General features: G+C 43.2%; 1 protein-coding gene across 1 annotated transcript in view; it reads right to left on the minus strand.

Moving 5' to 3' along the window:
* Positions 1-14,898, minus strand: part of sntb2 (syntrophin, beta 2) — a 33,538-nt gene that overhangs the window by 7,127 nt on the left and 11,513 nt on the right. The window contains exons 3-6 of the mRNA XM_069901912.1: positions 6,447-6,642; positions 5,823-5,965; positions 4,409-4,605; positions 1,283-1,473 (exon numbers count right to left, since the gene is read on the minus strand). Of these exons, the coding sequence (XP_069758013.1) occupies positions 1,283-1,473; positions 4,409-4,605; positions 5,823-5,965; positions 6,447-6,642 (727 nt within the window). The remainder of the gene's footprint in view (positions 1-1,282; positions 1,474-4,408; positions 4,606-5,822; positions 5,966-6,446; positions 6,643-14,898) is intronic.

A 14,898-nucleotide genomic window follows, 5' to 3' on the forward strand; every position in this document is an offset into this window, starting at 1 on the left:
AGACCAGGCTAGAGCATTGTCGAGGTTAAGAAGTGCTGTATTATTTTTATTCGGATAGATAATTCCCTGGGATTCGGCAGGATATACCAGAGATGATTACAGGAAGCGAGGAAAGAGATTGCTGGGCATTAGCGATGATCTTTGCATCCTCCCTGGCCACAGAAGAGTTGCTGGAAAATTAGAAAATAGCAAATGTTGTCCACTTGTTTAGAAAGGTACGGTGGGGGGGGGGGGGGGCGATCCTGGGATTTATAGACTGGTGAGTCTTGCCAGGTCGCTGGTATGTAATATTGTGTGCAAACCACTATAACTATGCTGCCCTAATTTACAAGGACCCCAAGTCCCTTTTCAGCATAATATTCTCTCCTAAAATAACAGTTTAAAAAAAAAATCCTTCTTTGCAAAGTGGACATTTCCCCACATTATATTCCATCTTTCAACCACAAGCTGTATTCCTTTGCAGGCTGCTCGTCTTATTCACAACTTGTTAACCCACACCATCCAGTATTCTTGGTTCCAAGCCCAGAAACACACCCCTTCTCCCCCCCCAAATGGACAGCCAAGCACTCATGGTGCTGTCATTTTAGCTCAGTGGAATCCTCTCCACCAGTACTCTAAGCAGCATACAGATCAGAGAGCAACACACTCTTGGGAGGGGGGGGGGTCTCCTATACTTTCTTCCTGCCCGTCCAGCCATACTAGGGGAGTTGAACAAGCGGTAGTGAAGTAATGCTTCAGTTATACCCCCACCCTCCATAGCCCACCTCCAGCAACATGATCTCTGATGGTTCTCCCTCCTCACTCTCTTGTAACTTTAACCACATCTGCCCCCCACCCCTGCCCCGAGCTCTCTCGGCACCTCTCAAATGAAACCATGTCTCCCCACACACCAGCTCCAATCTCTCCTCATCTTTACCATCCCTCCAGTTTCCTTCTCTTTGACTCTGTGTAGCTGGTCCTCAGCACGGAACTCACTGTTTTACCCCTACACCTCAGTGACTCTCTGTCCCTATGCTTCATTCTCCTGAATTACCAGTCTGGTAGCTTAATTGTTGCACTACCACCAATCACAGAACATTAACTCATCATCTCTGACCCCTTGCACGTTGAGTACAAGCCTGAGGAGGCCCAGTCAGGCAAAGAGTTCTCTGTTGTTTCTCATATGGACAATGCTGCAAACCTCAAGTTTTAAGGTTGTGAAGAAGGAAAACATGAACAAGAAAAGCCTTCAGCCTCATCATTTACAAAATATAAAGTAAAATTTAACAAAGCCTGTACACACCAATTCTCCTTCTGGCCCTCCGAAGTCCAGGTAGAGAATCCTGATCCCATCATCGGCAGATGACTTCAACCTTTCAAACGGATACTTAAGTAGAATGTTGGACGAATCGGTTGTTGAACTGCCCTGGGACATTACGAAACCACTCTCGTAGTTAATGATCAGCTTGACGTCCTTTTCTTTCCAGGTGCACCCTGGTTAAAATTAAAATTAATTAGAGTTAAATAAGGTCCACTACATCTTGTCACAATGGCAGTAAATGTCAACATTATCAGTCCCAGGAGGGCTGGATTGACTCAACAGATCAAAGACATGGACAACAGAAGCAGTGAATAACCTGACACCTGTCCTGCCATTCAGTAAGATTATAATTGATCTTTTACTTCAGGGACACCTTACCAATTAACAGAGAGTTAGCAACTTTGCAGGAAAAGGAGGGGGACTATTGGGACCAGAAGCAATGAGGAAAGAGAATGCAGAAAATCTGTATAGAGTTAAATAGAAAAGTATGCAGATGCTGGGATTGCGGTGCAATGCACAAGTGCTGAAGAAAGTGATCTGCTGAGTTTCTCCAGCACGTCTTCTGCAATGCTTTGTGCAGAAAGACTGTTATCTGCTGTATTGCATTCTCATCTCAAGTCAGATCATGGGTTCAACTTTCTCTCAAGAACTGACAGTGGAGCTTAGATTTTTGCCCTTTTCCCCATTAGACAGGAATGTGAGAAGAGTAACCATGGTCTACAGCATGCTGGTCATTTGGAAAGATGGGCAGAACAATGGCAGATAGAATTTAATCCTGACAAGTTCAAGGTGATACATTGCAATTAAAAAAAAATTACTTTATGTACTCAAAAGTGATCAAACTGAGGTAGAATTACAAAAATACTGTACAGTGAGGAGGGGAAGAGGGAAACAGGTCTGAAACTAGGTCCCAATTTTAAGTAAATCAAATTACAGTGGTACAAGGTAAAATGGCTAAAGTAGATGAGCAAAATAAATTAAAAGGGTGACAGGATCATCAGTGCCATATTTAATACAATATTACATAAATTTCAAAGATATTCTATTGCAGAGAGAAGAGGACTGAGGAATTAGTGATCAGAATAGAGAAATGGCAGAAGTTCTAAATAATTATTTTGGATAATTTTTCAGTGGAAGACACTAAAATATCCCCATACTGATATTTAAGGTGCCTTACAGAAGGTCTACAAGAGAAAGAAAATAACAGATAAACTAATGTGGCTAAATCCTGGACCACGAAGCTACAAACTCTACTCCTTGTACATCAATGACTGCATAGATACATCCAACTCATGAGGGGTACAAATAGAGAAAATGCTAGCAGGTCTTTTCCATTGATGTTAAGTGAAACAAGAATGAGAGGACATGGGTTATGGAGAAAAGGGAAATGTTAAAGGGGACATTTGGGGGAAATTCTTCAGAGTGTGGTGAGAATGTGGAATGAGTTGGCAGCTGAAGTGGTGAATGCAGGGTCAATTTTGACATTTAAGAAAAATATGAACAGGTCCATGGATGGCCAGGTTATGGAGAGCTGTGGCCCAGGTGCAGTGGGACTAGGCAGAATGGTAGTGTGGCACAGTTAAGAGGGGCTGAAGGTTCTGCTTCTGTGGTTCTCTGCTTCCAAACCTATCTACACACGAAACCACTTTCAAAGAATAATGTATCTGTATTCCCAGATCCCTCTGCCCTGCTGCAGTTCCTTATTGCTTACCATGCAAATCCTACACTGGTTCATTTCCCAAGTGCAGCTCCTCACACTTATCTGCATTAAATTCCACCTGCCATCTTGCAGCCCATTTTTCCTGATGGTCCAGGTCCCACTGCAAGTTTTGAGAATGTTCCTTGCTTTCCACTACAGCCCCAATATCAATGTCATCTGCAGATTTGCCGATCCAATTTACCACATCATTCAGACCACTGATATAGATGGTCTAGCACCATTCCCTGAAGTACGCAAGTCACAGGCCTCCCAGTTAGAAGGAATAGTAAACTACTACCATTCTTTGGTTTTTCCCCATAAAGCCATTGTCTAATCAAATATACTACCTCATTCGGAATACAGAGCGGCTGATCCTTCTTGACCAACCTCCCATACAGGATCGTTTCAAAGGCATTACTACATCCACAACCTTTCCTTTGCCAACATTCCTGATAACTTCCGAAAAAAAACTCTACAACATTGTTTGCACATACCCTACCACACACAAAGCCACATTGACTATCCCCTAATACTCCCTGTCTATCAAAATACTTGTACTGTAAATCCAATCTCTTGAATGCTTTTGGTGTAGAGATGTGTACTTCTTGATTATTGAAACTAATACAAATTAGAGGTTTAAAAACTACATGCATGAATAATTATTATGTACATGTATTTTTAAATATTTATATAACATTTTTGTAACAAGATATGCATGTATGAGTAAAATAGTGCATATAATATTTTTTCATATCTTGCAGTTCTCAAACATCTGAAGTTTATTGTTTGTGACTCTTGCATTAAGAATGTTTGGCCACTCCTGTCAAAGCTTATTATGGGCTCGGCTGGGTATGCCACTTTCGGCAGCCTTTTGCATTCCTGGGCACCAAACTAGACCATGACCAACCAGTCAGTATACTGTCCACAGTGCACTTGCAGAAGTTTATAAAGGCCATCATGAAATCTGCAGGCAGTACATTCCAGATCCCAAGTTGTTCAAAAAGCATTCCTAACATTATTCTGAATTCTATTCCCATTTATTTTGTACCTATGATCTTTAGTCCTCGATCCCTGCTCCAATGGGAACAGCTTCCTACTGTTTTTTGATTAACCTGTGATGAGGCTGAGAAGGGTGGGCTTGTGCTAAATCTTCACACCTTGTGTGTGGATCTGCTCACAGCATTTCTTTCCACCTTCCTCTCTGAACAAGGTTGGCCACAATCAGGGAAGAGCACAACTGACTCTACAGGCAGAATGGCCTTGCACATTTCCACATTCTGATCAGAAACCTCCTCACCACTCCCCCCCACCAAAAGAAATGTTCATCCTTCCCACTAACCATACAATACAGAGCACATGCAATGCATTCATCATGCTTATAAAACATGATCAGTAGACATGACACGTACCCAAGGTCACCTCCTTAATCAACTCTGAAGCACCATGACAGCCTCGGACCAGCATTCGTGTCCACGTCGACAGATCCTGGTGATTCTCAACACGGAAAACGTGCATCTCAATTCCTTGTCGTGAGCCCGTCCGTGTGACAAACGTCAGTTCTGAGCTAATGGATGGGGAACCTCGTGTAGATCCTGAGTGTACCAACCTGAATAATGGGGGAACAGAAAGAGCAGAATATTAGGTCCCAAAATAAAGCTTTACCCTAATGCTCATCCATCAATCAAATCTGTAAAAACACATGATTGCACTTCATGTTAGTCAAAACCCCCTCGATCCATCCCAGATTTTGCACCTTCACCCTCACCCAGCAATTCACTTGACCCTTACCCATCAGGTCCATAACGCTCAGTTGGACCACAAAAACAAATCTGATGGATATCCCTGTGTGGGGCACTAAGTGGGCACATAGACTAGAGTAAAAGCTAGACATAGCTATTTATAAAGCACCCACCAGCTGCAGATTTCTTTCACAACTCCACTTTCACTTCAGACTGACAATTCAAGATCACTGGCAGGGAAACTAACCTCTCTGATTCCACCACCTCAAGTCATTAGGCTCCAATAACAAGATTTAGTCCACTGTTCCTTATCTGGTAAGCGTAGAGGGGATGCTTGTCACCACAACGCCACTAAAGAATAACTAAAGCATGGACAAGACAAAGGAGATGATTGTGGACTTCAGGAAATGACCAACCTCCACCATGTTTATAGCTCAGTAGTGGAGAGAATTGAGAGCACCAAGTTCCTCAGAGTCCACTTAAGTAGTGACCTATCCTGGACACACATCTTCTCACTTATCTGGAAGGCCCACCAATGATTGCACTTCCCAAGAGGACGGAGGCAGGCAAAGCTACTGGCCACCATCCTGTTGTCTTTTTACAGAAGGTCTATTGAGAGCATCCTGCCCAGCTGCATCACAATGTGGTACGGGTGCTGTAGCATTGGATCGGAGGTCAATCCACAGGACCATAAGAGCAGCAGAGAGGATCACTAGCGCCTCCCTCTCCGCCATTGACACGATTTACTAGGATAGTTGTCAGGAGGGCTCATAATATCGTTAAGGAGCCCCTACCATCCCGCACACAGCATCTACCAGCTGCTCCCATCAGGAAAAATAGAGCCAGACCACCAAGCTGGCTCTTCCAATAGGCAGTGGTGACACTGCTGAATGATCGACGAACTGCTCGTACAAACCCTCGCAGATTCTACCATTGAGTGAACAATATTTTGTTTATATATGTATATCTGTAATACATATAAATTGTTTGTACGTGTGATTGGATGTTTTTTGCACCAAGGACTGAAGAATGTTGTTTTATCTTATACAATCAAATGCCTTTGGTTGTCCATTTCTGTACATACCTTGTAGCCAGTAGTGGGTGGCTTTGGCAAGGTGATGTCCATAGGTCCCGGTTCCACGGTACACTGTTGTAAAGGAGCAAATCTTTATCCGTGAGGATGGCCACCACCGGTTTCCATTGTTGCTTCCCACCTTCCACCTTCAGCTGCAGCCCAAGCAAAAGAGAAATCACAGCGTTGCAAAAGCACAGCACTCAATCCCAAGAATGACAAGGCACAGAAAGTCCCTAACCCTCTGCCTTCCCCCATCTACCCCTATCCATAACCTAGAGTCTAGGACCTAGACTACAAACACACCTTCTCCAGCATGTCCTCAACATAGGATTGTCAACACTTAGAACACAGGCATTAAGAGTGACAGTGCAGTTGAGTATGGGTCCAGTAACCATCAGCCAACAGAAGCTTCAAGGTTGCAGTCCAGCCTCCCAAAATCATAAATTACTGGCATAGACTTCACCTGGAGCAGGAGCTATTCCTATGTCAGTAAACAAAGTAGCAGGAATAAAGTGTGAAGGAATTGCCAGTAGATTGGAATAAATCTAGAGTCTCATAGGAAGTCTGATTAATTGAAATGGCAGGAGGGTTGTGGAGCCCGATAACAAGGCTTGAACACGTAGAACTCTCTACCTGTTCTGATAACCAGCCAATGTGCTGAATGGCCCTGCAACTGGGGCCCAGGAGCTCACTTAACTCCAACAGTGCCCGAGGGATTAGAGCTGTGATGCTGGCATGTATTGCCACGAACCAGGCATGTGCTTCAGAAGCATCCTTGCTCTGCAGAAGGATTGCATGTCTGCCGTCAGGAGAATGTAATTCAAATAACCTGTGGGCACAATACATCAAGAGGAGAAAGTCAACATCAATCACAAACAATGAAACCAATAAAACATCAGGTCATGGTTGGAATACTGTATGCTGTGGAAAACATTGTGACCCCGAATGCTGGGATGATTTGAACTTTGTGCGTTTTTAAATTCAGTGACCTCAGAGTGTGGAATTCTATGAAAAGTGGATTGTTCATTAAATATTCAAAGAGATCGCAGCTGCATTGAAGCTGTACTGAGGAAACTGATGGAAACCAGTGGGAGTTGTGGCAAACACGGTTGAGGTCAGTCTCTGCTGCTTAGAATTGATGTGCTAGAGTCCAAGATTTAGACAATACTGCATCAGGGAGATAGGTTACTTCAACTGTTCCAGGAGGTAGTTGCAATTAAAAACTATCGTAGGGTGTAAAAAAGCCCGCTTCAAAGGTCAGCACTGCAAGAGCCACAATCGTTGTATGTTGTGCTGTACAAGATTTTAGCAGCCTCTGTGGATGAGAACTGGCTATAGGGTAAAGAGCAAAGTGAAGATGGTGGGGGAGGGGGTGGAAGAAAGAGAGAGATGGTCTTCTCAAAGGTTCTGCGAGAGGCAGGTTGTGCCTTACAAACCCAATAGCATTTTTTGAGGTGATAAAGAAAATTGATGAAGAAAGGCAGTGTATGTGGTGTATATAGATTTTTGTTACAGAGACCTTACCATGCTAAGCTCATTCAGAAATTCATGAGAGACGGGATCAAAGAAACCATAACTGCTTGGATTTGGTTTACCTATAGAACGCAGATGGAATATTTTCTGCCTGGAGGAAAGGTATACAAGATTAAGGGGCTAAGATAGAGTGGACAGCCAGCACCTTTTTCCTGGGATAATAGCAAACACCAGAGGATATCTGTTTAAGGTGAGAGGAGGAAAGTTTTGGGGAAATGTCAGAGGCGGAGGCAAGTGTTTTTTTATTCTGAGAGTCCTGGGTGCCTTTTTTTTTTATTATTTTATTTATAAATTTTAAACCACAGAATAGTTACATGACATTCAATTCCAGAAATTATTTTAAAAAGATTATACATAATTTTATATATAATCCCATCCTCCCACCTCCCCTCCCCCACAACCCCTAGAAAAAAGAAAGAAAAAGAAAAACCAGAGGATGCCAAGAAAATAAAATAAAGTCTATATTGGAGGTTACCAAGAAGTGAGGTCTTCAGAAAGTCTTAAGCATGCAAACCCAAATTTTGTAAATACGAGTGCCAATATTTTCAAAAAAACATGATATTTATCTGCAGATTATGTAATTTTCTCTAATTATACAACTGCAAAGTTTTGCATGCCATCTTTCTATACCTAAATCTATTTCTGACTTCCATGATATTGCTATACATTTCCTAGAAACTACTAAAGCAATTAACACAAATTAAGTTTGATACACATTTAATTTTAGTTTTGGTCTTATAACCTTAATATTACTCAATAAAAATAACATTGGATCCTGTGGGAATTTGACCCCCGTAATTCATTCCAGAAAATTACATACCCCTAACCAAAATGGTCTAACTTTACGGCATTGCCAAGTTGAATGCAAAAAAGTTCTAATCTCAGATCTACACCTAAAACACAAATCTGATCTAGCAGGATTTAATCTATTTAATTTTTGTGGAGTCAAACATAATTGATGTAAAAAAATTATACTGGTCTAACCTACATCTTACATTTATAATGTTAGTCATATTATCTAATCTAACTCCATCTAATCTTTTTCATTTATTTGTGTCTGTAATTTGTGTCTGGGTGACTTGAATGCATTGCCAGGGATGGTGGGAGGTAGATACAATAGGGACATTCAAGACTCTGATAGGCACATGGAAATACAAAAAACAAAGGACTGTGTGTGTGTGAAAAAAATTAGATTGTTGTGGAGTAAGTTTACATAGGCCAGACAACATCATGGGCTGAAAGGCCTGTACTGTGGTGTAACATTCTAAGACTGAAAATAGGGAGTTCCTCCGCTTTGCAGGTGGCCTTGATTTAGCAATACGAGGCCATGGACAGACATGCCAGTGTGGCAATGGTGTGTGGAATTGAAATGGAGAGGACTGGGAGGTCCTTCCTGTGGCAGCAGACAGAGCAAAGGCTTCTTTAGAGGTGTACTGCCTTCCAAAAAATGATTCCAAGAATGAAAAGCTTCAGTCTTTTCGATAAAGTAGTTAGGTGGGGGCTGCAAGGGAACCTCAGATTTAAAATCATGAAGCATTTTGACAACAACATTTATAGTGGTCGAAGAGTCAAGAAACTGGGAAAATAGAATTAGGCCAAGGGAAAACTTCCACACAGCCAGTCATTAGGATCTGAGCAGCAAACCAGGAATATATACTGTATGTGTTTGATTGAGGATTGTTAGTGTGTTAGAGTCATAGCAGCACAGAAACAGGCACTTCAGCCCAACTAGTCCGTGCAGAACACGTACCCAAGCTAGTCCCATTTACCTGTGTTCCATTTCTATTCATGTGCATGCACATGTCCAAATGTCCTTTCAATGTTGTAATTGTACCCACTTCTACCACTTCCTCTGGCAGCTTATTCCATATACCCACCACCCTATGTAAAAAAAAAGTGCACCTTTAAACATTCCCACCCCCCTCCTCCTCCTCCTTCCTTAAATCTATCCATTCAAGAACTCACCCATGACTTGTACAAAACTAACATGATATCCCAACTCCAAACATCTTTTTCACCAGCATCTCCTATGTCACCACCTTCAGGGAAATATGCACCCATGTTTCTTAGATCCTCGACTCTTTCCAAGGCCCCTCTATTTACTGTGTAAAATTTACTCTAGCTTGACGCCAAAATGCATCCTCACATTTGTCAGAATTAAATTTCATCTGCCTTGCTTTGGCTTACTTCCCCAGTTGATCCAAATACTGTTGTGAACTTTGATACCCATCTCCACTGTCCACTATACCGGCAAGTTTGGTGTATTCCTCAAATTTACTAAGCAAGACACTGACATTTTCATTCAAATTGTTAACATAGATGACAAGCAGCAAAAGACCTAGCACTGATACCTGCTGCAAACCACAGATCAAAGACCTTCTAATTCAGAATGCAACCCTCCATTTTCACTTTGTCTCATACCATCAACTATTGAATCCAATTGTAGAACACAAAAGGGATGGAGATACTCAGCAGGTCATGTAGCAAACAAAAAGCACAAGGCTTGAACCCTTCAGATGTGCTGAAAATCAAGAAAATGCCTGAATAAAAAAGCAGGGGTGGGGGGGTGGTTGAGGAAGAAATGAGGGGAGCACAGGCTAACAGACAAGAAGTGGGCATACAAAAATTCTGGAGAAACTCCCAAGACATTCAGCATTCTTTATGCGGCAAAGATACAGAAACAACATTTCAGGCCTGAGCCCAACCTCCAACGCAGGTTTTCACCCCAGCCACCCGCAGGCTCAAACGTCCAATGCCACCGCTGCTAACCCCAGTGCTGGCCACCCACATGCTGGAGCTGACGATGACTCCGCCAGTATCCCTGAATGCCAACATACGGTAACCTTCGACACCTCTGTCGACAGATACACACTGGTCCCAACCAACCCCATTTTGGTGTCCACACCAACCTCAGCCTTTGATTCCTCTCCTGCTGGTTCCCTCCACCATTCCACCACCCCCCTCCCCCCACCAATCCTTAGTTTTCCCTATCCCCTCACACCTCTCCCCATCTACTCCTTTGAGCTCTCCCTTCTTCCCACCCCCGCCCTCAGAGCCACTCAATTCCATCCAACTCCCACCTCTGTCTTCCCCAACTCTCCATTTCTTCCCCCCCCAATCTCCTCCCATCCTCTCCATTCAGAGCTATCCTCCCCTTATCATTTTTCAGCTTTATTTCCCTCATGCCCTCCCACCCATGACCACTTGCCTGTAGCTCTGCATTCTCCTTTTGCCCTTCCTCCCTTCCCCACCATCTTATTTAGGTGCCTGTCTGGTTTTACCTCATAACTTGATGAAACAAAACATTGGATATGTATGTTTATTTTTGCTACATATAGAGCACTACACAACTTGCTGAGTTTCTCCAGCAGTTTTGTGTATACTAAGATTATAGTGTTTGCAGATTTTTGTGTTCAACTTAAGTAGGTACAGGTGGGAGGGGAAGAAGAGAAAGGAGAGATGATGGGAGAGAGGGCAGAGTGCTGAGAAAGGTACCTCTCCAATAGGAGAAGGGAGGGAAGGGGCAGAGAGCTGGAGGAAGGATGTCAGAGGCCGAGGGAAAGAGATAGACCAGGGGAGGGTTAAGCAGAAATTCAAGGTCAATAGTTATGCCTTCTGGTTGGAGACTGCCATGACAGAATAGATAGTGCTATTCTTCCGATTTACAAGTGGCCTTAGCTTCGCAGTACACGAGCCCTTGGACAGACACAGTCAGTGTAGCAATGGGGTGAGGGGTTGAAGTAGTTGGCCACTGGGAGGTCCTTGTTGTTGCAGGACACAGAGAAAAGGTGCATAATGAAGCTATCTCCCAGGTTGCATCCAAGAACAGAGTGGTCAGCTACACATGAAGCTAGAAGAAAAGGAGGAGGTCATAAATTTTTTTTGCATCAATATTTACTCAGGAAACAGGCACAAAGTCTAAGAAAGTAAGGCCAACAACGGAATCTATACAGGCAAAAGAAGAGGAGGTGCTTGCTGTCTTAAGGCAAATAAGGGTGGATAAACTGTCAGGCTTGACAAGGTATTCCCTCGGACCTTGAAGGAGGCTAATGTACAAATTGTAGGGGCCCCTGGCAGATATATTTAAAATGTCCTTAGCCACAGGTGAGGTGTCAGAGGATTGGAGGCTCATATTGTTCTGCTCCAAAAATAACACAGGAAATTGTAGGCTTGTGTGGTTGATGTCAATAAGCATTTAGAAGGTGTTCCAAGAGATTGGATGTACAAGTATTTGGAGAGTCAGGGACTGATTAGGGACAGTCAGCATAACTTTGTGCATGGCACATTGTGTTTAACCAATCTTTTTGAGTTTTGAGAAGGTTACATCTGTGACAAGGTCCCACATGCGAGGTTAGTTCAGCTGCTCGGTATCCATGTTGAGCTGTGAAACTAGATTTGACATTGGCTTTATGGTGAGATAAGACGTTGGCTTTAAGGGAAGAACAAACAAAAATGGCAGTACTGCCAGAGCTATTGCAAGGGAAGCACTGCACCTGGTATGGAACCAGAAGAGCGGGGAGTGGAGACAGAGTGCTCCTCCACATAGTCCCACTGTCGGCTGTGTTGCTTTTGGCTCAGAACAGGCTTTAAACGGCTTAATCCTGCATCCTCAGAGGTCTGAGCCCAAGATGGTGGCACTTCTGCAAGGCAGTGAACCATGAGTGGTGCAGACTTCAGGGTAGCAGCAAACTAGCGCAGGAGACCAGATACAGGCAACAAGGGCCTTAGTAACTGAGGCAACCTGCAGTCGAAGAACTCACACAGGCTGCTGCCAACTTACAGTTGAAGGACCCACACACGTTGCTGGAAACTGGCTCATGGGAACCAGGTATCAGAACTGGATTTTGAGAGGGTGCTGAGGGCAAGAAAGGGCTCCTGAAGGTCCTCGGGTGCTGAAGGCTTCCTGATGGTATCAGAGCCTTGGACTGGAGCTCAGGTTGCCAATAATTTGAACAGGAATATGTGCAGCTGCTGAGGCTACAGGAGCACTGGAGGCAAATTCACGGACATTCAGTGCCACTGAAGGGAAATTCTTTTGCTTCTCTTTGTCTTATTGTAAGGGGTGCCTGGCAATGCTCATGGCAATTTGTTGATTGTCTTACAGAAGACAAAAGTATATTATGTATATAACATTTTTATGTATTATTATGTGACAATAAAAGGAACCTTGAAGCCAGAGAGTAGTAGATGATTGACTCTCAGACTGGAGGCCCGTGACTATTGATGTACCTCAGGGAATCAGTGCTGAGTCCATTGTTGTCTATAATCAACGATCTGGATGATATTGTGGTAAATTGGATCAGCAAGTTCGCAGACATCACAAAGGTGTAGTGGACAGCAAGGAAGGCTTTCAAAACTTAGATTGGATCTGGACCAACCGAAGGACAAACCAAAGTAGGACATACACAATAAATGGATCTTGGTTCTTGATCCTACAAAATATTCCGTATGGAATTTAAACTGAAGGTGGAATTTAAAATGGCAGATCATTGAGGAGTACGGTGGAAGAGGGATTTGGGAATACAGATGGTATACCCTGCTTTACGGATACCTGCTTCATGCAAATTTGCTTTTAGAAAGAAACCGGTGTTCGCTTTTATGAAAGCATTTTCGCTTTTACAAAAAAGTGGCTGGTGGAGCTGTCGACAGGCCCTTCAGTGAGAAAGATTTGGACATGGATGGGAAGAGTATGGAGGAATATGAACTAGTTTCAGGTCAGTGGGATTAAGCAGATGTATGAATAGTTTGGCAGAGATTGGAAGAGCCCGTTTCCATGCTGTAATAATCTATGGTTCTCCCCTGTGTAGAGAAAGTCACATCAGGAGCACAGGATTGTAGTATAGATTTACATGTGAAGTCTTGTTTCACTTAGGACTGTTTCCTGAATGGAAGGAGGAGATGCAAATGCAACACGTCTCGTAGTCATAGAGGTAGTTACTGGGGAGGTGATTGGTGGGAAGCGATAAGTGTACAAAGGAGTGGAGGGAGTTGTCCCTACAGAGATGAGTGAAAGATATGTTTGGTGGTCGATCCATTTGTAGGTGGAAGAAATTGTAGAGAATGATATGTTGGTTGCAGAGGCTGCTGTGGTGGTGGTGAGGATGAGGGGAACCCTGTACTTTCTGTGTTGGGGGGGGGCAGGGGGGGAGGCCCTGGTCAGCCCTTACAGTCCTTCATAAATTACATTAACCATCCTTCAAGTTTTTGGTTCTTCACCCAACTATGATACTTATATCAATGCCAGCTTCCCATAGTGCCAGGCTTCAATATAGAAATGCACATCACCAAAACAAGCCCTTCAGCCCACAAGGGCTGAATTAAATCAAAACTCTGCTACTTGCACAATAAACCATATCTCCTCTTTCCTGAATTTTCATGTGTCAATCTAGAATCCTCTTAAATATTATATGTGCTTCCACCACCTCTTCCGGCAGCCCACTCCAGGCACCCACTACTCTGCGTAAAAACCTCCTACACTCCAGTTAAAAATAACCCATTTTTCCAACCTCTCCCCATCGCTCATAGTCTCTAATCCAGGCAACATACTGGTCAATGTCTTCCGTACCCTTTCCAAAGCCTCCATATCTGTTCTCTTATAGGGTGCGCAGAACTGCACACAGTGTAGCCTAGCCAAAGATTTATAGAGCTGCAGCATGACCTTTCTTTTGTACTCAATGCTCCATGCAAAGATGACAAACATACCAGCCAATCTACTTGCTTTAAAACTATCATTCGTCTTTCGCAATTTGGAGAGGGTCCATGACATACTACTCATTCACTACATGACCCAAACTTCTACAACCTTCTCCACAAAAAAAATCCAAACAAGTATTCATTAAGGTCTCGCCCATCTAGGTTAAAGATTACAATAAGCACATTTAATGTCACAGTCAGAGATGCGATGTACATCAGAAGATTGTAATGAATCATACAGGATATACTTTAATGTACAGGAAATTAAAGATGAGTGAGAGGTGAGAAGCAGTTATAATGTTAGCGAGTGACTCAGGTTTTTCTGCCTCTTTCAGTGGGAACTGCAAGATTCAGTTAATGAGGGTTGTGGAGTACAAAGGAGCATTAGTGAGAGTTGAAGGGCATGTTGCTATACTGAGGATGTATCAGTGTGTTACAACAGGTGCAGGGGATTAGTGACAGAATCACAAAGGTTCCACCAGGGCTGACCAAAACCTCTCCCTGGCCACTTTCTCCTGCAGTTCTTTGTTCTTTCAAGTTCCCATCCAACTCCCCTTTGAAGGCCAGAACTGCACTGTTCACCATTACCCCAACCCTTCAGCACATTCCAGATGTGCACCATTAGCTGCAAAAACCAGTTGTTCCTCATGTCACCATTCCTTTTGATGACCACCTGTGTCCTTGCCCTTGAACCAATGAGAAGTCACTCTCTGTTCATTGTATGTGGACCTTTCATGATTTTAATAACTTGCCAAAAACCACAAAGTTATTCTGTTCCAGGAACATAATTTCTTCAGTCTCGCCATGTCACCAAAGCCTCTTCTCCCTGCATTCATCCCTTTTAACAACTCTTCACTCC

The sequence above is a fragment of the Narcine bancroftii genome, chromosome 10 (assembly GCF_036971445.1).
Source record: "Narcine bancroftii isolate sNarBan1 chromosome 10, sNarBan1.hap1, whole genome shotgun sequence".
Lineage (NCBI taxonomy): Eukaryota > Metazoa > Chordata > Chondrichthyes > Torpediniformes > Narcinidae > Narcine > Narcine bancroftii.